Raw genomic sequence first — 27,423 nt, forward strand, 5'->3', positions numbered from 1 at the left:
ACGACTTAAATTGTCTGAACCCTTCATCTTCTACCAGAGTAAAAGGTTGATAAGCCTCTATGAACATCTGAAGAAGTTTTTCATCAATGTATTTCTTATCCCTTCCTGCAAGTTTTTTAGGAATGAAATTAGAAATCTAGGAATGCTGCATGATACTTTTGCGGTGAATGTAGATGGATTTGTACTTGATCCTATTGTAATTTCATTGGTGGCGGATGATGTGGACGGGATGGAAAATGCATTCATATCACACTCTGAGCCTACGATTCTACTTGTCAACTGAGATGTATTTTCAATAATTTTCATTGTCAGGTGATTTCTGAGTATATGTTTTCTCAAGTTTGTTGTCGATGTTATATAACTAACGGTTTTTTACAAATATGGAAAAATGAGGATTCCACTTGCTGAAAATGTTCCCACACCCCACACTACACTTTTCTTTGTACGAGGTGATTTTGAAAGCGGCATGGTGAAATTCCCTTATCACTGACAAGAGCAACAGACAGACACTATTCAAACGACACTCTGGCACTGAATGAGTGGCTTGAGACTCATGACCAGTGTAGCTATTACCTTTCTCACTGTGGCTGATCACTAAATAACTTGGCAAAATACTTAAATGTCTCGTTATTGCTTGCTACAGTGTCAGCGGCAATGAACTTGTGCGGTTAATGTTACCATTTACGCATACGTACATGTAAATACTTATGTCGCCACAAACTCAATATACAATGGGCTGACAAGTTAGAGAAACAGCTTGAAAGGTTGGGTTTTCCCTGTTGGTGTAACCTTCTTCCCTCCCTGCATTCCAATTCAAGGAAATGAGAAGATGAACTTCCCTTGAATTTACTGTGTAATTTCATTATCTCAGAGTTCTATATCTGCCCTCTCAATTCATAGATAACACAGGAAAAACAATGCAGTGTAGATGAATTAGAACGATATGCATTTGCACGTAATCAGCCAGAAATAACTGAAAGCAGGTTTGAAATTTTTTTTACAACGATGGACAGGAAACGACTAGGATTGGGAAGGAAGCGGCCGTGGCTTTAATTACGTACAGCTCCAGCATTTGCGTGGTGTGAAAAATGGAAAACCACGGAAAACCATATCAAGGGCTGTGGGGTTCCAACCCAATCTCCCGGATGCAAGCTCGCAGCTGCGCGCCCCAACTTGCCAGATTCGATCCTAGCTCAGTCCAGTGGTATTTGAAGGTGCTCAAATTCGACAGCCTCTTGTTAGTAGATTTATACGCACGTAAAAGAACTCCTGCGGGACTAAATTCCGGCACCTCGGCGTCTCCGAGAACCGTAATGGTAGTTAGCGGGACGTAAAGCCAATAAGATTTGTAAATTTACTGGCAAGTTAAAGAACTCTTGCAAAACAAAATCCTGGCAACTCTACGTCTTGGAAAACAATAAATGTAGTTATTGGGACGTAAAACAAATAACATTATTATGTACGTGTGTGTATGCAGTGACATTTCTTCTGGACCGTCACCTCTATTTCGCATTCTGTACAATGTAAACACTACCAGCTCCGTGCAAGTACTGTGTCAACTTCCTGGTGTCACGACGGTATGACGCTGGAGGGTGGGGCGGAAATCGCTCGCTCGGCCTTGGCCTTTCACACTGACATCTATGTACCCGCAATGTAACTATCAGTGGTGTTGGCTGTCTACAGCAACGAGACTAGTGGCGATATTTTGAAATAAAAGATGGAACTTGAGCTGACTACGGCCGCCTCTTGACATTGTGTCATGTGGTGGTGAACCGATGACAAACTACAAATTTGCTGAGAGCGTCTAACATTATGTACATTACCTAAGTATTTTAATGTAACTTATTTTAAAAAATCATTACTGACAATACGATGTCTGATATGTGAATATGTACCTACTCCAGAATGTTCATTGCATCAATGTTTGTGACCCTGGCTACTGCTTGTAAACAATATGGAGGACACAAGAGTGAATGTGCTGAGTGAGCTGAAGAAATCAGCAGAAATTATCGTAAAAGGAAAAATCCTCAAAATAGTGTCGGGAAATTCATGAAAAGAAAAGGAATACTGGTGAAGAATTGTAAATTACAAAAGGTGTTGTAATAGAAACTGCCATTCACCTGACTACTGTTCTCGGTTCGTTCTACCTTGGAATGGTTTATGAATATTGTCTGTAATTGAAAGAAAAGAAAAGGAAATTTAGAATGACAACTGAGAGCCTGCGTTGATAATTTTGAAGATAATAGTATAATATCCCATAATTGTGGTCAAACTTACTCATCCAGTCTGTGGGATCCACCTGTTCCGGTTGCGTCTGATCGACTAACCTTTCTACTTCTAGTGAAGTACTGATGCGGTGACGGAGAGGTGGAGCATAGAGGGGGAGGGAGGAAATGTTACAAATTAACATTGAAGATAAAATTTTTTGGAAGAAGTGAGGGTAATTTTATTAACATAATTTGTGTATTTGATATTTTAGTATTCTCAAATAGTTCTTAAAGCATATGGGTTCTACCATTTTTTTTTCAACTACTAGACAGGAACAATGAGCTCTAGTCTACGAGACTTTATGGCCAAAGAAGTTTCAAATGATTATATACACGATTCACATAGGGAACCTAAAATATTTGTCCCGAATGAGAATGTATAATACAAATATAGATGGTCCGTTACTGGACATTATAAATTTTCCAGGTAACTCATTCCTGGTTGCCAGTTTTGCACCAGTGTGCTAAGTTGGGCTCATCAGTTGGTAAATAACACACCCACACCCACAAAGGCGCACGGTTAGTTCATACCGTGCAGGCCACTGAGTAGGCTACTTGGAACCACCGGCAGTGTCAATGTACTATGAGAAGAATGTCATTATCAAAAGTGAATGCCTGCCTGGCCATCAGATCTTCAGCTCTATTCTCATTTTCAGTCTTATGTTGCACTTCATTCCTTACCCCAACATCAATCAGCTGATGACCTAGCCGTTTATTTTTCAACACATATGTATTGAACATGACACGGACAGCTTCAATCTAACTTATGCTAAGCTAAGCAGTAAGAACTATACTATTACTAAAGAGGAATAATAGAAATAACCGTGTAAAAAACAATGTACTGTGGAAAATTTAAGACTCCAAACCATACCGAATATTGAACACAGTGAAATGGCTTCACCATGTGGTGAATGTACAAAATACAGTCGAATACTGTGAATAAACGATGAATGCAGTCAGAGTGAGGCACGTAGTAAGTTATGTTGGCAAACGTACGTCAAGCACCTTTTTTCTTTTGTTTAGATTTTGCCACGGGTCGTGCAGGTGCAGAAACGTATCAATGTAGGAGGAACGTCCATGTGTCACTAAGTCAGTGTGTGCAACGGTATAAATAGATGACTAAAACGCAAAAATATAGTAAATGGAAGAGGAATTAAAAGAAATACAAGCAGAATTCGGGGCAACCATATTTGGCCCACAATAACCAATCAGTGCCTGGGAAAAGCCCTGCTCAACAGGTTGGTGCAAAATTGTAAGCCAATGGAAGAAAGTAAACGTGTTTAAAGGGAGATTCATATCATATTTTAATGTGTAATGAGTCCGACTCGTTGGCTGAATGGTCAGCGTACTGGCCTTCGGTTCAGAGGGTCCCGGGTTCGATTCCCGGCCGGGTCGGGGATTTTAACCTTCATTGGTTAATTCCAATGGCCCGGGGGCTGGGTGTTTGTGCTGTCCCCAACATCCCTGCAACTCACACACCACACATAACACTATCCTCCACCGCAGTAACACGCAGTTACCTACATATGGCAGATGCCGCCCACCCTCATCGGAGGGTCTGCCTTACAAGGGCTGCACTTGGCTAGAAATAGCCACACGAAATTATTATGTGTAATGAAACCTTTTTATTATCTACTGTATTATATACATGCATAATGTATCATACTGTATATGCACATAAATATGCCTTGCTCTCTTTACAGATTGCTACCTGTAAATGTAAGTACCAATGTAGAACACAGTTTGGAGGACAACAGAATGCTGTTTGAAGAATTCTACAATTTAGACTACAGTGCTCAAACAAGGCATTTAGCTTCGTCATGCATTAAAATTGCAGATATCAAACGCAGGGAGACCGAAGAGGCCATTTCGCGCAGACACTGCACATTTAAAAGCTTTTTAAGAAAAATGCAAAACAAATTCAGGTATGCCAAAAAACCTTATGCACGATATATAGAATTACTGCTAGACGTCTGCAAATGCTCCGAGAGAAGATAGAATGTGGTCCCTTTGAGGACAGAAGAGGTTACGCATAAGAATCGACGAAACAAACTTCAGAACAATGTGAAAGATTTCATAAGAAACCACACTGAGAAGCTACCAAGGCAAGAAAGCCACTACGAGACAAGAATGAAAAGCTCCGCCTGTGTTCCAATTTGAATGTTACTAAACATTACCAATTTTTTAAAGAGGAGAATCCTACAGTACAATGCAGTGAAAGAGCATACAGATATTTTCAGGGGAGAATATAATTTATGCTTTGAGTACCACACTCTGACTCGTGTGGGTATTGATAGACTGTTCTTTCAGACTGAACAGTGAAAATGAAACCGAAAGAAAAAAAAAGAATAGACCAACCTGCACCATTCACGGGTGGAGGCAGCTTATCCAATACTGCAGGATATGGAAAAAGCTACAACAAACAAAACTTACCTTGTCATATGCACAGACCTCAAGCAGGTACTGTACTGTCCTACCCTTTACCATTCTGCAGTATTCTATCAAGGACAACTGTCAACTTACAATCAAGCAACACAATTTCAGAGACAATGGTGTGGATGTGTGTATGGCCTGAAAATGTAGCCAGATTTGGATCAGCAGAAATAATATCTTGCCTCCTGAAGTACATAACCCGAATTTTCGGTACTAAAATCGAGTGAAGAAAGAACTTTTAGTCTTGTGGGCAGATCGATGTACAGGGCAGAATAATAACTGGAAAGCTATTGTTTTGTATCAGTATCTGCTAAACTTCACATCTGTGGAGCAAAAAATTTCTAATCGCAGGCAATAGCATTTTGTCTAGTCATCGAGATTTTGCATTAATTGGGAGAAACAAGAAGAACCACCTTGTGCATGAACTGTCTGAATGGGTCCAGGTAATAGCAACTGCAAGACCAAGCAATTCTTGGTTTGTTACATGCAGCAGGAGGATTTCATTGATCTGAGCGCTATTGAAAAACAAATTGCAAAATAACTGACTACGTTTGGATGAAGATCAGACTCTCCAATAGTATTTCAATGTCGCAAGCGCCATAACTACCTATAACCTTGGTACTACGCAAACTTAGCATTACTTTCTAGAGGTGAAACCAACATCTCAGTTCCGCCTGTTATAAGCTCTGATAGACTACCCAGATTATAAAGACCCATTGCCTGTATCTGCAGAAAAGAATGCTAATCTGCTAGACATGTGTCGATACATTCCTGAAAAACAGAGGTTATATGAGAACCTAAAGACTAGTCAAGTGACAATGTAATGTTTATTCATCATTGCAAAACATTCTCGCAACAATATTGCTGGTGTTCAGTTAATTCTGTTAAACAATGGGAAGCTCTAATACGTAATGCAAATTAGATGTGTGGTTTCCGTTTCATTATTTTCATACAGAACATGAACAATAAATCATGTTAAAAGCTATAAATATTTAAGTAGCATAAACGTTGTAACCCGCAAAGATGTGCTTCTTCCATTACAGTTACCTTTTTGCACAGACTTCCAACGATCATTTCATATCTTGATTTTGAAATTGCACATTGTCAAAATGATTATGCATTAATAACTAGTGAACTCATTTCAACTAGTTGTGAATGGCAGAATAAGCATTCACAAAACAATTGGCTTTTTCTTCTCCTGAAGAATTAACATTTTAAGGGTTACAATGTTTTTGCTGGCAGGTATTCAGTAAGTAATTAGGTTTCGAGTTCACGCTCTTAACAATGTAAATCTATATGAACGGCAGCCAAAGCATCACACAGTTTAATCAATACATGCTCCCTCGTTGCCCAACATCCACCCCATACATACACACACAGAATGACTGTCCTTTCACTTTTCACAGCTTTCTCGTGGAGGACAGTCTCAGCACTAAGGGACTAGTGGTGGAAAGATGAATTAAAGACCTTTCTTGCTGTGCGGACGCACGATTGGTCTGGATTGGTTAGTGTAGGGCCTGGACAAGACCATTGATATGGGGACAAGCAAAGGGAGTCTGGGGGCTTGCCCCCAGGTTAGAACCGCAACACAGCCTTAGACCTCTGGTTTCCTGTGGAAACGCCATTGGTCTGCACTGGTTAGGGCGGGGTAGGGTTAGGGTGACTGCGCAATTATGTAGGCTAGGGTGAAAAGGGGAATTACAACTTGTTCTTGCCATGTGGACAGATCTCATTCTGTGTAGGCTAGTGGTAGAAAGGTGTTTTGCAAGTTACTTGCATATTTTCTTCTCGACTGATTGTCCTTAAGGCTGCGGCATCACCAGATTAAGGCAAGTTTCATATAACATTCCTGTTCTGTCTGTATTCCGCATTCACATTCCTGCATATGTTGCATTTACTTGTGCTTTTATTCTGCCAGCGTATTTGAACCTAATTATGATGTTGATTGACAGCAATAACGGCACATCCCACTTTACATTGGCCCGTAGGAATGTAAGCTACTTTAACAATGGAAAATGGCATGTACTGCTCTTCATTAGATTATAAATTAAATGTACTTCTGGGGGTGGGATGGTGGGTTCCTAGACATTGCAATGAACACATCTCTCTCCTGACATTCATTCGAAGAATGACTTCATTAATTTCTACTTGCTTATATAAGAAAGGCAGTGAGGTGTCAATTTCAGCTATACAATATCTTGTGGCAGAATCCTGTTGGTATGAACATGCAGTACTAGTTACCTTTTTGATTTTAAATTAAATGCTATAGGTTACTGTAAGTAAACTATATTAAGCCTAATGTTTTTTTAAATATTCTTTTGAACACAAATATACTAATACATAGGGGCCGTATTTTTTGGTAATAACGATATGCACGAGTTTTCTTGATATCTTCTTTCTTGTCTATATATGCCTTCCCAGGTACTAAAAATACCATATTTTAGCAAAATGAACTCGCGAAATATCGCGAAATTTGATTTATTGCGCGAATTGCGCAAATAATCACAAAATATACACCACTTGGTGCGAAAAATGTGAAATGGCACCGGAAGAGCTCTCCAATAAATGTTTAAATGCTTCTGAGAACTTGACTATTGTAGTTTCCTTCTCATTTACTTGATAGCGCTGTATATTCTCCTCACAAATGCACACAAAGCGGTACGCACTGTGTATCGAAAGTATGTGTATTTAGTTCCGTGATCTCTAAAGCAGTCTATAAAAATCAATATCTGTTATCGATTACAGCAAATAGCGCTGTGGTCGTAACAAGATACAAGACCGGTCGTAGATACAGCAGTGCGCAATGAGAGTTCCTTACTTACAAACAATAATCGGCAAATGTCTATTAAGTATAAAAATGCTGAAAACTGAAGTCACAACAGGTTTTTCGAGGGCCGAGGAATACAACAGTGAGGGGTTCTATGTATATATTTGATGCTGCAAGAAAGATTCTAATGTACCAATAGTGTACCGGTAATATTCGTGAAGTGGAAACGTGCGATATACACTGCAGAGAATCAGAATGAAGCAAATGAACATAATTCTAAGCGGCAAATAACAATCGACGATACTTTACAGATCATAAAGGTGTTGAAAAATTATAGAGAGCAATTTGTAATAGACACAAAAAAAGCATTCATGCAAGCCAACATTCCTCTAGAAAAATGGGATAATCCTGGATTAGGAAGAGAATGAATATAAAAGGAAAGGTAAATAATACTGCCTTTACTGTAAAATATGACAGTATTGGTAGGCCTATTGTAAATAAATCGCCTGTTTGAGTAGTAATGTTAAATTTTTATGTCCCACTAACCACTTTTACGTTTTCCGGAGACGCGAATGTTGTCCCCCGGGAGTTCTTTTACGTGCCAGTAAACTACTGACACGAGGCTGACATATTTGAACTCCTTCAAATACCACCGGACTGAGCCAGGATCGAACCTGCCAAATTGGGGTCAGAAAGCCAGCGCTTTAACCATCTGACATACTCATCCCCGACCGGGCAAAAAGAGCATATCCATGAACATCTTCCAGAGCTATATGACTGCAAAATGCAATGAAAGCACATCTGGTTGAGGAAGTGAAAGAAGACAGTGTTAGCAAAGTTTTAGGAGGTTTTATAAAAGACCACAGTGAATTTGCATCCAAGTGTTCGCAAGCATTATGATTTCCGACATCTAATGTGGTCAGTGAGAGGAGCTTCTCTGCTTGCACAAAACACTTCCTGACTGTCGCACAACTCTGCATGCTGTTAATGTTGAAACCATGCTTAGTTTGTACTTTGGAGACAATTCAACGTCTAAAAATGTAGGCTATGTATAAATGTATATCACAGGGCAAATCACCTAACTTCATTTCAAATTGTCAGCGATTAATGTATTTATTTCTATAACAATTTGCATATTTGGTTTTTCTAAGATTTAACCCGTAGAGTGGGGCTCGCTTCAGGTGACGCGGCTGGAGCGAGCCCTATGGTGGGCGCGCGTCATGTGAAGCGCGGAAAGTTTATTTTTTATCTCAGTTACGAAACAAGCGGTAGGTTTGAAACTTTCTCCATATGTTCCGAGAGGTGCTGCCATCTGACAATTTTTTTTCACCTTCGTGTATCTAAGCAGTTCTCGTCTAGGAATCCCCTTATCTGCTACATAGCTGCGTAGCGCAAGAACAACCTATGTGGCGCTTGGCGAGAAGCTGTCAGTGTGGCACGAGGAGCGTAGTATTTAGTGTCTCGGTGTGAATGTTTTCAGCTCTCATAAGCTGTTTTGTTGGTATACACATTTATCTTGTGATTTATTGTTTTAATTCTACATGTAGCGTTTCATATTTGTAATCAACATGTCCAAACGAATTGTAGATCTTCCGAGTGATGATATACGGGATATTCTCGAGCTCAGTGAGGAAGATAGTTGCAGTGATTCTAGTTTAGATAGTAATGGTGAAACTATCCCGCTATTAGATGCTCCAAGCACGAGTGCTTCCGTCGGAGTAGGCCTGTTGCCTAGATGCCGTGGACAGGTGTCGAGTTTGAGCTCCGATGAAAGTAGCGAGTCAGAACGTGAGAGCGATTTGCCTCCTATTCCGCCTAATGACTGGGATGTAAGGGGATGTAGGAGAGCCCGATTTCCAGCTACATATCAAAGTGGAATTCAGGGCGAACTTTTAAATAAAAAAGAACCGGACGAAATATATGAGCATTTCATTGACGATGAACTGTGCGAACTTATTGCAGAGCAAACTAATCTGTACGCTCAGCAGTCAATACAAGCTAGTATAGGAACAGCTAAGATGAAAAGGAGAAGTAGGGAGAGGGATTGGGTTCCTACTAACAAGGAAGAAATAAAACTTATTTGGGATCTTTCTTCTTCAGGGTATAATTCAAAAGCCGAAGCTATCTCATTTTTCACGTAATAGATTGTTTGCTACTCCCATCTTTTACGAGACCATGTCCGAAAAACGTTTTTTCCTTCTACTGAAATTTTTACATTTCTCAGATAATGAGGCTTACGATCAGCAAGTATCTCCAAAACTCTACAAAGTGAAGCCAGTTCTAGACATTCTTGTATCAAAATTTAAAATGTCCTATTTACCAGATGATCGTCAATCAATTGACGAAAGTTTACTCCTTTGGAAAGGTCGCTTGGGGTGGAAAATGTACATTCCGAAGAAGAAAGCTTGTTTCGGGATGGAATCTTTTAAATTGTGTGAGGCTAAAACAGGGTATGTGTGGAATATCCTGTGGTACACAAGCAAGGAAACTGAGCTAGTAAATGAGGTTTGTGGGGTAAATATTTCCCAGTATACCAAGTAGTGTTTGCTCTAGCCGATCCTCTTCTAAATAAGGGATATCTCATAGCTCTAGACAATTATTACAGTAGCCCGGAACTCTTCGATCAGCTGAATGAGTTTCAGACAGACGCTGTCGGCACTGTAAAATCTAACAGAAAAAATCTTCCGAAGGACGTCATGGGGAAAAAGCTGAAAAAAGGGGAGGTGGCTTTTGCCTATAAAAACAAACTCATGGCCTTGAAGTGGAAAGATAACAGAGAAGTCTGCATGCTGAGTAGTATTCATGACGCGGAAATGCGCACTGTTCTAAACAAGAAAGGAGAAACCAAAGAGAAGCCGGTCGTATGTATTGAGTACAATGACTCAATGGGAGGGGTGGACTTATCGGACCAATGTATCGTGCCATACAGTATGGCGAGAAAAAGAATGAAGAAATATTACAATATTTTTAGACACCTACTGGATATAACAGTGTTCAATGCTTTTGTGATATACAAGAAACACGGCGGTAAATTCACTCAGCTGGAGTTTCGTATTCAACTTGTGCAGAAACTATTTCAAAAGTATGCGAACGCTACCCCTAACGCAGCCTTGCCAATTCGATCAGTGAGACCCGCACCCGTTGACGTGTCAACTCGATTCTCGGGAAGGCATTTTCCAGATTTCATTCCAGCCTCGAAGTCAAGACTGCACGCAAATAAGAGATGCGTTGTTTGCGTGGCGAAAGGCCAGCGGCGGGACACTCAGTATTGTTGTGCAGTATGCAATGTCGCTTTGTGCCCCTCTCCTTGCTTCAGGCTATACCATACAGTTGAAGTATGAGCATTGCAAATATGCCAGCGAGTCTCAGGTTCCATAGTCGGGGAATCTGAGAAGATCGTAGTCTACACTCTGACCGCTGTACATTCTGCGCGCCGGCAACTATCAGTGACCATCCTGAAATAGTTCTTTTCAATTTTCTGTCCAGTCATGTTATAGCTATTGAATGTAAATAGTGTTGAACAGTGTAGTGTTATTTTGTGTAATATGGTGACAAAATTGTGATGAATGAACTCGTGGATTACTCGCTGCCCTCTTCAATGGCAAGTTATAGGCCTATGTGGTGAGTACATTTTTCTATTTTATTTCAGGAAAATGTGATATTTGAGTGAATGTGTCTGTATTATTTGGAGTATTTGATACTTTTTTATTTGTGTTACGTATTTCAACGTTGAATTAATGTAAGCAACACAAATAATACTCCGAATCAAAGTAAATATGAAATGGCACATATGCAATTTTTGCACTGACACTGGATGAATTGAAAAATCGTTTCAATTGTAAATAATAGCGCAATTTACACCGCAACGTATAACTTTATGCTAATTTTAACATAATATTTAAGCAGGTGTAGGTTGGCAAAAACTTTCTTTTTTAAGGAAAAAATTTACTGAAAATGATTCCCCACTATGCAGGAAGTCCTCGTTTATGACCTCCCCACTTAACGGGTTAATAATCATACATTACAAGGGTTTACTTTAAAACCCCTTATCAAAAAGTTATTTACATTTACCCCATACGCTACTACAAAGATTTCGCAGGAAACATCGATCAGTATAACAATTTACTTCACGAAATACCTACCGAAATAGTGGCAGTTTTAACACCGAAATAAAGTTTTATTTCACCAAAAAATAAGGCCCCTACTAATACAGTACAACCAGTCTTCTGTGGTCCCTCTAAGCAGTCATGTGACTACCCTAGATTAAGCAGAAAATGTCAAATGGAGACATGTAAGGCAAAATTTTAAATGTGACCATTTACAGTCCTCCTGGGTCATGTAACAGTATCGTAGCTATCCCACACATTCTGGACAATACAAAGGCAGGTATTGGGTATGGTAAATTACATTCCATCTTTCCCAGTCCTTTTGTTTTGGGGATAAACTGCTGGAGATTTCTTTCAATCAACTGGGCACTCAATTTTCTAATCCAGAAATTGTTTTAAAACACTGCTGGTCACATTTTAACTACCATAACACCAAGAGGGGACTGGCAGTGTCCGAAGAAGCAAATTAATGCAGACTTATCACAATGCTCTCCGCTCAAGTACCGATACGTGTTTCCGAGCACAGTGCTCTGCAGCCCCTGACGTATCAATACGTGCTGGTGCAGCTCTTCTGATGCAACGTAACCGTTATTGGGGAACCTGCTATAAAAGCGTATTTCAACCGGCCGCGCTGCTGGAGGACAAGCAGCGTACAGCAAACTGTTGCCATTGTTGAACAGACAAGGGTAGCTTGAAGTGGCATCTGTCGCAAATTTGCAGCATACGAAAGGAGGAGCTGCTGGCGCCTCAGGTGTAAAGACGGGACACCAGACTCTGCGAGCAGGCTGGCAATGGGGCTTGTACACAAAGCCATGTCGCCAACTTAACCCTGCTGAGTTGGATGCTGTTGAGCTTCGCAAGAACGCTTGGTCTTGCTGGAGCCATATATGCAGCACTGCCATAGTCTAGCCGAGATAAAATGTGTGCCCTATAGAATCGTAGGAGCACCATGCAGTCAGCACCCCAATTGGTGCTACTAAGAAACTTCATGATATTCAGCTTCCTCACGCATTGCACTTACGTCTGGCTCCCAAGATAATTTGCTATCGAAAAAGAGCCCAAGATATCGGTGTCAACAACTGGAAGAACGACATTTCCTAAATAAAGCTCAGGTTGTGGATGAAGAGAACGCAGCCGACCAAAGTGGACAACAGAGGACGTTGCGGTGGAAAACCCAAAGCCATATTCTAAGGTCCACTGCTCCCCTCTAATAGCATTCCGGAATTGTCGCTCTGCGACTGCCGTATTACGTGAACTATAGTACAGAGCAAAAATCTGTCAACATATAGCGACAGTACTACTGCTGAACCAGCAGCAGAAGCAATACCGTTTATGGCAATGGCAAACAGAGTAACACCAAGATCTGACCCCTGTGGGACTCCATTTTCCTGAACATTGTATTGGGAAAATGTCCTCCCTACTCTGACACGGAATAGACGGAGGGACAAAAAATTCGCATAAATACCGGCAAGTTACCTTGTAATCTCCATTGATGCAGGAATGAAAGGATATACCATATCGACATGCGGTGTCATATGCCTTCACAAAGTCAAAGAAAAACTGTTACCAAATGCTGTTTGCAGAGAAACGCATCCTGGATAGAGCTCTCCAGGCGTGCCAAGTGGTCAGTGGTCAATCTAGCAGCTCGAAAACTACACTGATTCTCAGAAAAGAGTCCTTGTTTCTCCAGACACCACACAAGTCAGCGATTTACCATCCTCTTAAATAGCTTACAGAGGCAGTTAAGACAAATCTATCTGTAACTTCCTGCATACGTAGGATCATTGTCAGGCTTGAGGACAGGAATGACTATGTCATCGCGCCACAGAGACAGAAAATCACCCTCCATCCAGATTCGGCTGAACACACGAAGGAGATATACTGGACTGTCATCACTAAGGTGATTCAACATCTGGTTATGGATGCTGTCTGGTCCAGGAGACTTGTGCTTCCAAAGCGGTAAGGCGCTGCGATGTTCCCACTCCGTAACGGGCACGTTACAGTCGTCTGAAGCTTGAGTGGCAAAAGTAAGGTGATGACGTTCTGCCTCCCACTTCAGAGCGAGGAAATCACGATGGCAATTCCCGGACCCAGAAACATCCGCAAAATGACCAGCAAGATAGTTAGCAATCAAGAGGGGTTTAGTGAAAACACTGCCTGCAATGGAAATTCCCGGTACAGAAGATGATCCTTGGATACCCGAAATACGTCTAAGTTTAGTTCACACTTGAGATGGAGTATGTGAAGTCCTAGAAGACACATCTTTCCCACGAATCTTTCTTACTTTGGCGAATAAGAACTTCGCCTTAGCGCAGAGTTTCTTAAATGTTACCAAGTTGGTCACAGCAGGCTGCCTACGATAACTATTATGGGCACGACTGCGTTCTTTGATAGCAGCTGCAATTTCTTCGTTCCACCAAGGAAAGAGTTTTCAGCAAGGAGGCCCTGAGAAGGAATGGACTCCTCAGCAGCAGTAGGAAGGATAACTTGTGTTATATAAGTTACTTGCCGTCTATCGCCATTAAAGACAGCTATAGATGTGATCAGCATGATCAAGAATCCATAGAGGGGGAGCCTCCACGGATTTTTAATTCATCAAAGTAAGGATAATGGGAAAACTGTCACTATCACAAAGATTGTCATGTGTATTCCACCAAAACAGCGGGGCCTATGTTCGGCTGCATCGACTTGCATGCAGCCCCAGTCGAAGATGCCACCTCCGCCGGCTTAGGCGCAGCTTTCGCTGACTTTGTGGGGAAAGGAGACTCTTCTTCCCCGGCTCTGCCGGCGTAGGTTTCTTTGCCGGCACAGTCTTTTTGGTGGTCGAAGGCCAGGATGGACCCACCTTCGAGCTCAATCTTTGCAGCGTTGCTCACAGGAGCAACTGCCGTCTTGGGCGCAGCTATCTTCTGAGAAGGTGTTGCAATGGAAGAGGATGAACCTGGGAGAGACTGTGCTATCATGCTGAAGTCTAGCGTCTTGTCTGGTGCATTCAGAGAATTAAACTTACGACTCTCTTCCTCGTAGGAAAGACCATCCAGGGTCTTGATCTGGATCTTCTCACTCAGATAGGTCGGACAGTTCCGATCTCTAGGCGAATGAAGACCAGAGCAGTTAGAGCACCTGTACGGATGTGTGCACTCCTCTGCACCGTGAGCTACTTTCCCAAATGTACCACACACAGACTGATTCAAGCAACCGGATACCACGTGTCCAAATCTCTGGCACTGATAGCATCGCATGGAAGGCAGGATGTGCGGCCTCACATTGCAACGATAGGTTGTCACCTTGATTTTCTCTGGCAACACTGGCAATTTAAATGAGACTATGAACGCACCCATGGCAACGTCTTCGCCGTTGACTTTGCGTGTGATACGCCGGACGTGGGTCATGCCACTGTGCTTCATGTCTTCCATCAATTCGTCAGCTTTCAGAACGAGATCAGTGGAAAATCACTCCACGAACCAGATTCAAGGTTTTGTGCTCTTCCACTTTGACAGGGATTTTGCCAAAATGGTCACACTTTGGCAACTGTTCGGCTTGGAGCACAGTACTTGTCTTCAGAAGCAAACCACCACTGCGCATTTTCTTAAGATCCTCCAGCTCGCTGTATACACCTTAGATGTGTCAACTGAAGAGAATCGATCTGACCAGCTTGAAATCGTGCCCATCAGTCCTGGTAGCAACCAGGAACCTAGGGAAGCTGGAACCCAGACTAATACGCTGCTCTTGTTCCCAAGGGGTTGCCCCCCCCTGAGAGAATCGAAAGTTAAAGATTTGGGTAGCGAGCTACCCGAGGTGGCAGGCGGAAGTTGTTTCAATGCTATGCCCGAAATCATCCTCCCCGAGTGCCACCCACTCCGATCAGGGGTCTCTGTAGCCGAACCAAGCAGCCAAGGCAATACCCACCTGTTCATAGCCGGTACTGCCCAGGGTCCGATGCTGGACGATGCCTATCAAGGGAGGACTGAGGCAAAGAGCACAAGGACTCCCTCCAGTCACCGCAATAGCATGTACCCCATAGCGTGTACAGAGCACCAAGTATACGAAAAATAAATAATAAGATTATGTCCTTCTGGCATTCGGCTGTGCGGGGACCTGTGTTGTCAGGCGGATACTACTGTCTGGGTACGACACTCACACCCGCCGCTTCCTGGGTGGTTACCGACACGGGCTTTCGAGCGTAGTCTCACGTAGGAGCTCCATCTCCGAGCAGCACGCACATCAAAAATTTAGAATGGTCTACATCTAGCCCTAAAAAAAAAAAAAAAAGGAGCGGACCACGGCCACATGACCCCTTAAAAGTCACCTTTTACGACAGGCAGGGATTACCTGTGAATGTATTCAGCCCCTCCCATGCACAGGAGGCCCAACACAATATACCAAACCGCAATCCACGTCCGCGCCTAGGTCGCCCCTTTTAGATGCCTCTTAAGACAGGCTGGGGATACAGCGGGTGTATTCAACATGTGCGTCCACCACCCGCAGGGCGGAAGAAAGGGAAGACGAAATTTCGGAGAAAGCAGGATGTACTTGTTCAGGTATGGAAGGACAAGAGGTTTGCGAATGATACAGTCGAACCTGCCCTAACGGACACCCTTATTTAGCGGACACCTCACTATACGGACAATTTTCCTCGGAACGGATTTTATTTTAAATAAGACAAGTGTTAAATTGGCCTCATTTAAGCGGACACCTCGAACTCCGGACAGCGGACATTGCCATTTGTCCCGTCCACTTGACTTAAGCGGACACTTTACACGTTGCAGGACAATTTATTACGCCAGACCACTTCCTTTAAAACCATTCTTCAGACATAAGAAAATCCTTTTTGAATGTTTGTACTATTTCGAGTGCAAGGGGAGAGAAGGTACATCGGAATTCAAGAGTCTGTTGACTCACAAGTTATCTGGGGATTTTCTTCCCTTCTTGCATGATTCTATTCATAACTCTGATATTCTCTGATAAGGTCGAGCTCAGGTAGTCAACTTGAGAAGGAAAAGAAAAGAAAACCTGTGCTTAATTTACACTGACGAGGCTTCACGATTACTTCACGAAGCTGTAAGGTTCTTAAATGACGTAAAATTACTTATATTAACACTCGATGAAATACTAACACAGAAATGATTTAGAATAATAAAAATAAGATATATATGCTTATATTTACAGTGGATGTTCTTTGCCGTTAAAATGTTTGATTATTTTTACAACTTGTTTTAGTGGGCACCTCTCGTAACGGACATTTTTCCTCAGAAGGGTGTCCGCAGAAGGGAGGTTCGACTGTAATACATTCAGCTATAGTGGGGACTGGTAATGATGACATCAGGTAAACCAATTGAGAAGGTGGAATCTGGTAATTATAACCAGTTCATGAAGGGAGTAGATCGTGCAGATCAGTACCTCTTACTGACCAATGCTAAGGAAGACTGAAGTGGAAAAATAAGATCCGTCCTGCACCTTCTAAACTGTGCTTTATTTAATTCATTTAGTGTTTAGAGAGGTAAATCCACAGCTAAAAACTGCCATACAAAATGTACCTGCACGCTGTTGCTAAGGAATGGTTGAGTGACGGTGCTACCCCATAAACTGACCCTGACACTCAGGAACCACCAACTGGACCTCAATCTAAAAGAACACCGAAGCAAGACCTCACTAGGCAGACTTTCAGGAGATATGAAGAAACAGACAAAATTGTGAGTACAGGTGTGAAGAAAATTCCCCAGAGACCCTGCAGAGAGTGTGCTGAAAAGCTGAGGAGCAACACACGCTTCATCTGCAAGTTCTGTAATGTGCCACTGCACAGAGGAGCGTGTTTCGAGAGGTACCACACCTTGAGGAACTACTAAAAAGGTCCGTGGAAAGAAGATTCAGTGCATTCTGATTCCAGGTTTTGGAACTACAATAATTTGAATGATACCCTGCAACAACTCCAAGTCTCTGCCAAAACCTTCCAGCCACAGGGGCCAGTTACACGTCAGATGGGCCGGACAGCAACGTGTTGCGAAATAAGCTATCAGAAGTATAAAGAAGCAAAGGAATTTCACGCTACAACTGGTGTAAATTCTGAGGCTAAAATTGTAAGGCAAAATCTGGCAATCAAAGAAACATAACCTATTCTGAACTATTTGACTGCTGAATGTAAAATACTCTACGAATAAGTGAAATTTAACGTATTCTGATATTACACTAGTTTTTCAGTATCTACAGAGTTAAAGAGTACACCTACCAGAACACCTTCGTTAAGGCAAGTTTTGATTGATTGATGTTTGTTTAAAGTGGCCTAACATCGAGGTCATCGGCCCCTAATGGTAAGAAATGAGAATACATGAAATGACAAATTGAAAGTCCAAAATTCTCCACTGACCAGAATTCAAAGCACGAGAACGAAGAATGAATGTAGATGAATTTTTAAACGATCAGTGGATCCGGACCCACAGTGCCTCACATGCTCAGAAGCTGGCACAAAATAGTATTACTGACCAAGGGATGGCCGGCTAAAAAGAAATCTACAACCGAATTCCCAGAAATTCACATTAGAAATAGGTTTTCTGCCCTAAATAATTTAATCCTGGAAGAAAGTGATCGCGCGCGTGAAACCAAATCATCGCGATCCGTTGCCGTGCCGAGTTTAAAATTTAGGCCTAGAATTCAGATTCAAGACCCAGTTAGGCCTAAATCAGCGAAGGTAGCTGTGTTTGGTGATAGCCAAGGAAGGGGAATTGCAGGAGTGATTAACGACGAGAATATAGCAGCAACCGGAGAAATATATCCAGGAGCTTCTATCAGCAGTGTTGTGGAAAACGTAGAAGCAGCAACTAGGAACTTCGGGAGCGGCGATGCAGTGCTTATCGGTGGGACGAACGACGTAGCTCGCGACGACGCCAAGAATGTAAGATCACAACTTAAACATACACTAGGGAAGCTGACCCACACTAACGTTTTTGTAGTGAACGTGCCCCACAGGCATGATTTGAGTAGAGACTCGTGTGTGAACATTGAAGTGGACAAGGTCAATACAGATATTCTTAAAATTTGTAAACATTTTCGGAATACTCAGGTTATTGAATGCAGCAGTTTTGAGAGATACTGTTATACAAAACATGGCCTCCATCTAAACAATTCAGGTAAACGAAAGATAGCAAATATTGTTCTAGATTTTATTACTCTTAAGATATGTACTGTAAAACAGGCAACTCCCTTGAGTTATAATACTGACCAGGAAAACTAGTAGAAAGAGCCAGCTGTACTTCAAGATGGCTCAGTCAACTAGAAAAAGAAACTCAGGATAATAAGGAATTTCAAGTTACCCAATTGCAACAGTCAAGTTTTAGGGAGGAAGGGGGTCTGAGATTGCTCTTGGTAAACTGTCAAAGTGTAGCAAATAAACAATTAAAATTCGGTACATTGATGGAATCTTATGAGACTGATGTGGTGATAGGAGTGGAATCATGGTTGAAAGAAGGGGTGGGTAATAGAGAAGTATTTCCAGAAGGGTACACAGTCTATCGTAGAGACCGAGGAGATAAAAAGGGAGGGGGGTGTTTATTCTGGTGAAGGAAACTTACTGTTCACATGAATGGTTTACCGATGAAAGGGATGAAATATTAGGGATAAAATTAGTTTGTGATAATATGAAGGAGGTGGGAATTATAGGAACATACAGGCCTGGAAGAGAAGAAAGAGACATGGAAATCTTTGAAAAAATAATAGATTATACTCATAAAAACAAAAATAATGATATGGTAATAATTGGGGGTGATCTAAATTTGCCTGAAGTTGAATGGAAAGGAGCTGCAAGTGAAGCCCATGAACAGAAACTGGCAAATAAGTTAATTTGGGAGGGAGGATTTACACAAGTAGTACAAGAACCGACTCTTCTCAATAACTTACTAGATGTATTCTTGGTTAAACCATGGGAAATTGTTGATAAAACTGAGGTAATTGAAGGAATAGGAGACCATAAGGCTGTAATAATGGATGTAGGACTCGTACCAAAACGGCTTAATAAGAGGGTTACACAAGACAAGAAATTGTACAGAAAAACTAAAGTTGATGAATTTGGGACTTACCTTAAATCACAATTCAGTTGTTGGATAAGTGAAGGGAGTAACGTGGATTCACTTTGGGCTAAATTTAGAGGAATTATTTGGGAAGGAGAGAAGAGATTTGTACTTGTTAAGAAGGGTAAAATGACCTCAGACCCTGTTTATTATACAAGGGAAATAAGAAAATTAAAAAGAAACCGTCTTACTAATAAACGGTGTATAACTTTTATACAAGGTTTATACACCATTTACGCGAAATTCGTTACTAATAAACAGTGTATAAGCCTCCTGTGTATACATCTGTTATAGTTATTCACTGAATTGCTTATACAGTCCACGACCCTTGTATAAGCGTTGTATAGCAGCGTGTAGCGGAAAAAAGAAACGAGTGAGCAGTTTATTTTTGTGGTATTTATTGTCGACAGTAATATAATCGTAAAATATTCGACTTATCCAGTTAACATTGAACACACGTTGAGAGAATGACGATAATGTTGATGATCTTTACGATATTTTAAACATAGAAGATATACGGTACACCATTCAGAGGTTATGGAAGCTAGACATCTTCGTAAAGTAAAACACTTTAAAGAGACGGAATGACAATGAATAACTATAAAAGAAATGATGGTTGGGCGTATTTTTGTGTAAAAATGTGTTACAGCTTAATAGACCTTTGATATTGCGAGTTTTATACACTATCTGCCCCTACAAAGATCTTTCTTAATTGAGTACCTACCGTATACAAGGGGACATATTCCTCGAGATAAAAAGTGGCATAACTTGAAAACCATACGTAATATGATTTCCATACTTTGTAGTTGAATACGTAGAAATATGATGTATAAATGCCTAATAGAAACTTTTTTGATCTAACCTTTCGTTTAGCTACAAAACAGGTTTTCCTTTCTCCTGAAAAGCAAGGATTTTGGAATGTGTACCCTTTTCAACTCGCCGATTCAATTACAATTGCTTACGTTTTCGGTACTATCCCAGTTAGGAGCTATTGATCTTTTCTTAAGCTATTCCATTTCTTTTTTTGGCGTTCATTACACAAGCAAGCTGAAGAAATGTTGATATCAGTATAAGCGAATTTCCAGCTGTCTCAGTGTTGCCACTGCCTTTTCGATATGCTGTGCTACTGTGCGACTTTCCGGAAAGTTTTGCTCGCAGATAACCAGCAGAAGCGATCATAAAGGCGGTGAACGTGCAAAATACGTCAGTGAACTGCAGGAAGAGATTCCTACTCCTTGGAACGAGTGTATACATGCTGTGTAGTAATACAATGCGTATACCTCGTTTATTAGTAAGAAAAATGTAAAACGCTTATACAGGGTTTATTCACTGTATAACTAAACAAGAGTTAAACGGTATAAGGACTTTTTATTAGTAAGACCCAAAATGTAGAATAGTAAAGAGGAAAATCAAAGAGGGTAGGGAGAGTAGAGAAACTAGAAAACAGCTAATGAGGGAACTGAATAGAGTGAAAAAGGAAGCAAAAGAGAATTATATGAATGGCGTACTTCAAGAGGGTAATGACCACAAAGGGAAATGGAAAACGCTGTATTCATATATCAGGAATCAAAAAGGAAAAGGAATCCAAATTCCTACAATGGTGGGAGAAGGGGGTGAACACTATTTAACAGATACTGACAAAGCAAACCTATTTATTAGGGAATTTAGAGATTCAGTAGATGATTGTCAAGAGTTGGAAACCGACACACAAGATAGAGAGGGAGAGAGACAGAGGGAAACAAGAAGCTTCTCATTCACAAACGAAGATATTTTCAGAGAAATCCAACTGCTTCAGCAAGGAAAAGCTACAGGAAGTGATCAAATTACTGGGGAGGTATTAAAGATAATGGGGTGGTACATAGTGCCTTATTTAAAATTTCTCTTTGACTATGTCATAAATAATAGTGTAATACCAAAGGAATGGAAGGAATCTATAACACCAATTTATAAAGGAAAGGGTGATAAAAGGAAACCAGAGAACTACAGACCAATCAGCCTGACCAGTATAGTTTGTAAAATTCTGGAGAGTTTAATATCTAAGTACATCAGAGGGATATGCGATGATAAAAATTGGTTCATGAGGAGCCAGTATGGATTTAGAAAAAAAAATTTTGTGAGGCACAACTCGTGGGATTTCAGCAGGACATATCAGATCAGTTGGATTCAGGAGGTCAGTTAGATTGCATAGCCATACATCTTTCCAAAGCCTTTGATAGAGTGGAACATGGAATATTATTAAAGAAATTGGAGGGAATAGGATTGGACGTAAGGGTTACACGTTGGATAAAAGCATTTCTAAATTCAAGGGTTCAGAAAGTCAAAGTAGGAAATAATGTATCTCAGGAAGAGAAAGTCTGGAAGGGAATTGCACAGGGTAGTATAATCGGTCCGTTACTTTTCTTAATATACGCAAATGATTTAGGGAACAATATAACATCAAAAATAAGATTGTATGCAGATGACATAATTGTTTATAGAGAAATAAACAACACTGAGGATTGTTCAGAATTACAAAGGGACCTTGAAAGCAGTGGCGGCCGGTCAGTACGTGCTACCGGGCTCCAGCACGTAGCTTGGAACTGTAAGGAATATTATTTATGTACAGTACAATTATGCTGGTGCCTTTTCGTTGTTCTGAGTACGATATGAATTTGTGTTTTGTGCAAATCAGGACGAGATCTGTCGAACACCTAGCGCCGTTCTCCTGGGGAACAAGGCTCGTGCTCATGTGAAGTGAGCCCTTGCCTGTAGCCTGAAGGAAGCAATACGCAGGCGCAGCCAAGCTTGCAACACTCCCCCTAGCCGGCGGAGTATACCATAAACCGGGATCAACTTTCACTGATCCCGTCTATAGTTACTTCCTCTCCCGCAAGGGGGTAGAAGTGCTCGATGTCTCCTGCTACCCGGGGCGCAGCGAGGGATCCAGTCGGCCGTGCTTATGTTGAACGTGGTGAGCGAATCTGCCACTAGAGAGTAGCATCATCTGGGCTCGAAAGTAAAGCGTAAGTGGAGGCAATCTATCTCACACATGCTTATTAAAATATCCATCTTCCTTTTGTGTCAAAAATAAGGAATTCGTAGGTGAGTCAAAGAATCTTTGAGTGACTCTAAATGTTATCCCGCATTACAATGTAATTTACTCTGGTGAAATGAAATAGCGTATGGCTATTAGTGCCGGAAGTATCCGAGGACATGTTCGACTCGCCAGATGCAGGTCTTTTGATTTGACTCCCGTAGGCGACCTGCGAGTCGTGATGAGGATGAAATGATGATGAAGATAACACATACACCCAATGATGGTTAAAATTCCAGACCCTGCCGGGAATCGACCCCGGGATCCCTGTGACCAAAGGCCAGCGCGCTAACCATTTAGCCATGGAGCCAAACATTTACTCTGGTAATAGGGAAGGTTCCAATGAATCAGTTGGTAGGCTCTTTCAGTTGCTTTGTGCGGTTTTTAATCTCGCGGCTATATTACTGGTGCGTGTTTTTTCTGTCATTGTGTTAGCGCTAAAGTTTATACGGAGATTTATGAAATTATTTATCCACTGCAGTGTATATAAAGTGAAATTAAATTAGTGTTCTTAGTGGGGATCTATATTCCCACGATTCTATTTGCACTGATGTAAGTTGCGCCATTCGGTTAGTAAAAACAATATTTCTCGAATGAATTATTTATCTCGTAGACAGTTGTCGAATAATTCATCTGCTTCCAAATTAATGTTTTTGTTTGTTCTGAGTTATAAATTGTGAGAAAAGTTGTATTATTATTATTATTATTATTATTAATATTATTACCAAGTTTGAAGTATGCGTTGTTCATCATGGCAATATACAGATTTAAAACAGCGTATTTAGCTTGTTTCTTGTAGCACGTAGGACGATTTTTTCACGAGCCGCCACTGCTTGAAAGTATCCAACAATGGGTTGAAGAAAATAATATGAAGGTTAATGGAGGCAAATCAACTGTTACAACTTTTAAAAACAGGAGCTTTAAAACTGAATTTGAATATACTTTGGATGAGGTACTTATCCCAAAAGATGGCAAGTGCAAATACTTATGTGTGAGATTTGAAAGTAATTTGCACTGGAAGGGTCATATTGATGACATTGTTGGGAAAGCATACAGATCATTACATGTCATAATGAGGCTACTTAAAGGATGCAACAAAGAATTAAAAGAAAAAAGTTACTTGAGTATGGTTTGTCCATTACTGGAATATGCAAACAGTGTTTGGGATCCTCACCAAGAATACCTAATAAAAGAAATAGTGTGCAGAGGAAAGCAGCAAGATTTGTAACAGGGGATTTCGGGAGAAAGAGTAGTGTATCAGAAATGTTAAAGGAACTTGGGTGGGAAACTTTAAGAGAAGGGAGAAAACTAGACTTACAGGATTATATAGAGCCTATACAGGAGAAGAAGCATGGGGAGATATCCGTGAAGAGGCTTCAGTTGGAAAATAATTATATCTGCAGGACTGACCATAAATATAAAATTAGAAGGAATTTTAGCAGAAGCGATTGGGGTAAATTTTCATTCATTGGGAAGGGTGTGAAGGAGTGGAACAGTTTACCAGGGGTAGTTTTTGATCCTTTTCCAAAATCTGTACAGACATTCAAGAAGAGAATAAACAGCAACAGAGAAAATAAATGAAGTGTTAGAGGGCATTCGACCAGTGCAGGTTATTGTAAATAAAAAATGTGTGTGAATAAATTAATTCCATCTCCTGGTCTAAGGAGTTTGGACAGCCAAAGTAGGGGACTGCCTGTAGGGGTGAAGTACAGTGGGGACTTCGAGGGCCCTGGGACCGCTACGGTAGCTGTGAAGGCCCTTCAGGAACTCTGAAAAGTGGTGGCAAAAGGGGCTCTGGTTAAGACGCAGCAGGTCGTTATGCTACTTAGGATCCAGAACGGGTAAAAAAAAAAAAATAGTAAATAAATAAATGCAATGTAAACAGTAATGTTATACCAGTTGTATAGTATCATTTGAATTAATTCCACATACTGTATATCAGTTGACTATATTTGTAAGTAGTACAGGAGATATTATAAGTAGAATTTTGTAAACAATAATTTATTAAGGATGAGCTGTGTGTTTAATAGAAAACATTGTTAGCGTAAATTGTATAATATTGTATTATAGGAAAAATTTTCTTCTCTTGTTAATTTAATATTTAGTGCTTGACAATAATGTATTTTAGTGTACCATTTGCCACCGAGGTAGACACCTCATTTGCAAATAAAGAGATTTTGATTTGATTTGATAGCTTCTATAGCACGCTGCTAAATTGATAATGCTGATAATCTAAACAGGTCCAAAATCCAGGTCATCGGCCCCTCATAATGGTATTTATCGCTAGGAAAGTGGAACAATGCTATTTTGTCATGTTGCGGTGCTAATCAAGGGTAGCGTAGACTCGTGGTAATCCACACATTATGGTACTATTCACAGGTAGTGTAATGCGCGCAATGTAACAGATCTATGGTGTTTCGTTTACTGGGGCACTATTTACAGGCAACGCAAATCTATGGTGTTTCCGCACGCGAGTGGACTAACCACAGGGACTCGCGCTATCCCGTGGTATTCCTCACACGCAGGAACTCTGCATAGGTAAGGCAGAACCATGGTGTTGCTCATATACGGGTACGAATCACAGGTACTGTAGGACCTACATCCCGATTCACACACTGTCGCTAATCACAAACCTATTGCGTACCAGCAGTGGTAGTATGCGAAAGTAAATGCAACCCATGGTGTTTCCTGCATGATGGTACTAATTAAAAGTAGTCTCCTGGTTCTAATTCTATCATCCCTTGGTCGCCCCTTTTAGCTGCCCCTTACGACAGGTAGGGCATACCGTGGGTGTATTCGTCTGCATCCCCCACCTACAGGCCGTAAGGCAAGTTTGAATGCATTATTAATATTGTTGGATTGGTTCTTTAAGTGTAACTTTCCATCCTGTAAAAAGACCAGCGGTCCAGTCCTGAGCAGGCTAGTTCAGGATTCCACTGCACATAATCCTCAAATTTAGGCCTATCAAGTCCCAGAGACAGGACAATTTGATAACTCGTAACTTACTATCACAAAGTAAAAACAAGAGATTTATCTTCCACATCACATTTGTTCAGAAGTCCTCAAAATTCCAAGAATAGGTATTTCTTACAGGTTCCTTAATTCTGATCTTGCATGACAGCTAGGACCATACTTCAGTAAACAATCCTAATACACCACTAAATTTAAGGCGAGGGATAAAAGCAGAAGAAAGTTCCTCTCCCTTCGATAATGAACAGCTCTTTCCTTACCATACTTTGCACAAAATGCCAAGCATGCATGACAAAAGCAAACCTGGACATACTAAAACAGTCAAAAGCACGTTTATAAGAACACACATTGAAACTGCAAATATATTCTTCATATCAACAAACAAAATGCTAAATTTCTTCTGATCATACAGATTGAGTTATTTCATTAGCAATGCTATAGCTTTGATTAATCATTAGGTACCAGAAAATTAACACTGCTACAAGTTCTACGAAAAAGACAAAATTAATGGAAGAATTATCAGAACTTACATCCTGACTGCGCATGCCTCTGTCATCACGGCCTCCGCCACCGCCGCCTCCGCCACCACGGAACCTGCTGCCACGACCACCTCCTCTGCCTCCACCACGACCCATACCACCTCCACCTTGCTCTGGATTCTCGCCTTCTGCATTATTTTGGTCCTGTTTGCAAAAAAGTTTCAAGTATGCTAGTAACGTCAAACCAAATATCCACAACAATCTGGAATCAATTTGGAAGTAAAATTCACTATGGATGTCCAGATGTACAATGTAATAGGACAAAAGGTAAAAAAAAATTTAAGTCTGCAATGTTATAAGTCAAATATAAGCTGGAATTAAAGAGACTTTACATCAATGAGCCCAACTCTGAACGTCCCCTTCTACACCAGCACTATGCATACCTGCCAACCTTGAAAAAGAGATCAGTAGATTGCAGAGTAAGAAACTTAGAAAGTCTGAAATAAAACTTTCTTGAAACACTATTCTATATAACGTGTCCATCAAAAGTTTGACACCCCATAAAAACTGAAATTTTCTCTCATGTCAAAGCAATACAGAATCCCATATTGTTCCTATATTGATCACATACTTACCACAAGTGAACCTTTTTACCAAAACATCCAAGTATCAATATATAAAATTATGGGTGATATATTCCTTTTGTGGAAACACCTTTAAATTTACATACTTTTATTGGAAAAAATTTATTACTCTGGAATGGGTGCAGCTGTCCCAATGCTTTTTTGGAATGGATAGACATACCTGAGGATTCCTGTGCACTTATCACAATTCATATAGTTGTGAGGGCCACGAGACTGACTCAAGGCGATACCACACGCTATCTAGCGGTTGTTGCAACATATGTGTTTATCTAGAGTCCAGTGATTGTTAAAAGGATAAGCTTGTAATGAACACTGTTCTCATTCCACAATTTTTGGTGCTAGAAAAAGTGGATTATTTTGAGAGTTTATACGAACCGAAACATCACTGGTAGTTTCTGTGAGGTAAAATCAACGAGCTCACTTCTGATGGATTATTGAAAAGGTAAATCACTAGCCTCACGTCATCATGTTTAGCCTCAACACAATGGGTAGTACAACCTTCACCCTTTCTGAAAATTAAATATACTTGCTGGCATGCAAGAAGGGCTTGGCTCCATACTTTTTTTCCTTCAGTACCGTAATGATAACGGTATGAGTTTAGTTGTACGAATGCCTGAACGCGTC

General features: G+C 40.8%; 1 protein-coding gene across 4 annotated transcripts in view; it reads right to left on the minus strand.

Moving 5' to 3' along the window:
• The window catches only part of LOC136884875 (hrp65 protein), a 300,770-nt gene that overhangs the window by 256,907 nt on the left and 16,440 nt on the right, over positions 1 to 27,423 (minus strand). For all 4 annotated transcript variants that reach the window (XR_010861427.2, XR_010861428.2, XM_067157168.2 and 1 more), the window contains exon 2: positions 26,207 to 26,359. Coding sequence is in view for 2 of the 4 variants with exons in the window: in XM_067157168.2 (XP_067013269.2) it covers positions 26,207 to 26,359 (153 nt within the window). In the remaining 2 variants the exon portion in view is untranslated. The remainder of the gene's footprint in view (positions 1 to 26,206; positions 26,360 to 27,423) is intronic.

This window comes from Anabrus simplex, chromosome 13 (genome assembly GCF_040414725.1).
Source record: "Anabrus simplex isolate iqAnaSimp1 chromosome 13, ASM4041472v1, whole genome shotgun sequence".
NCBI classification, from domain to species: Eukaryota; Metazoa; Arthropoda; class Insecta; order Orthoptera; family Tettigoniidae; genus Anabrus; species Anabrus simplex.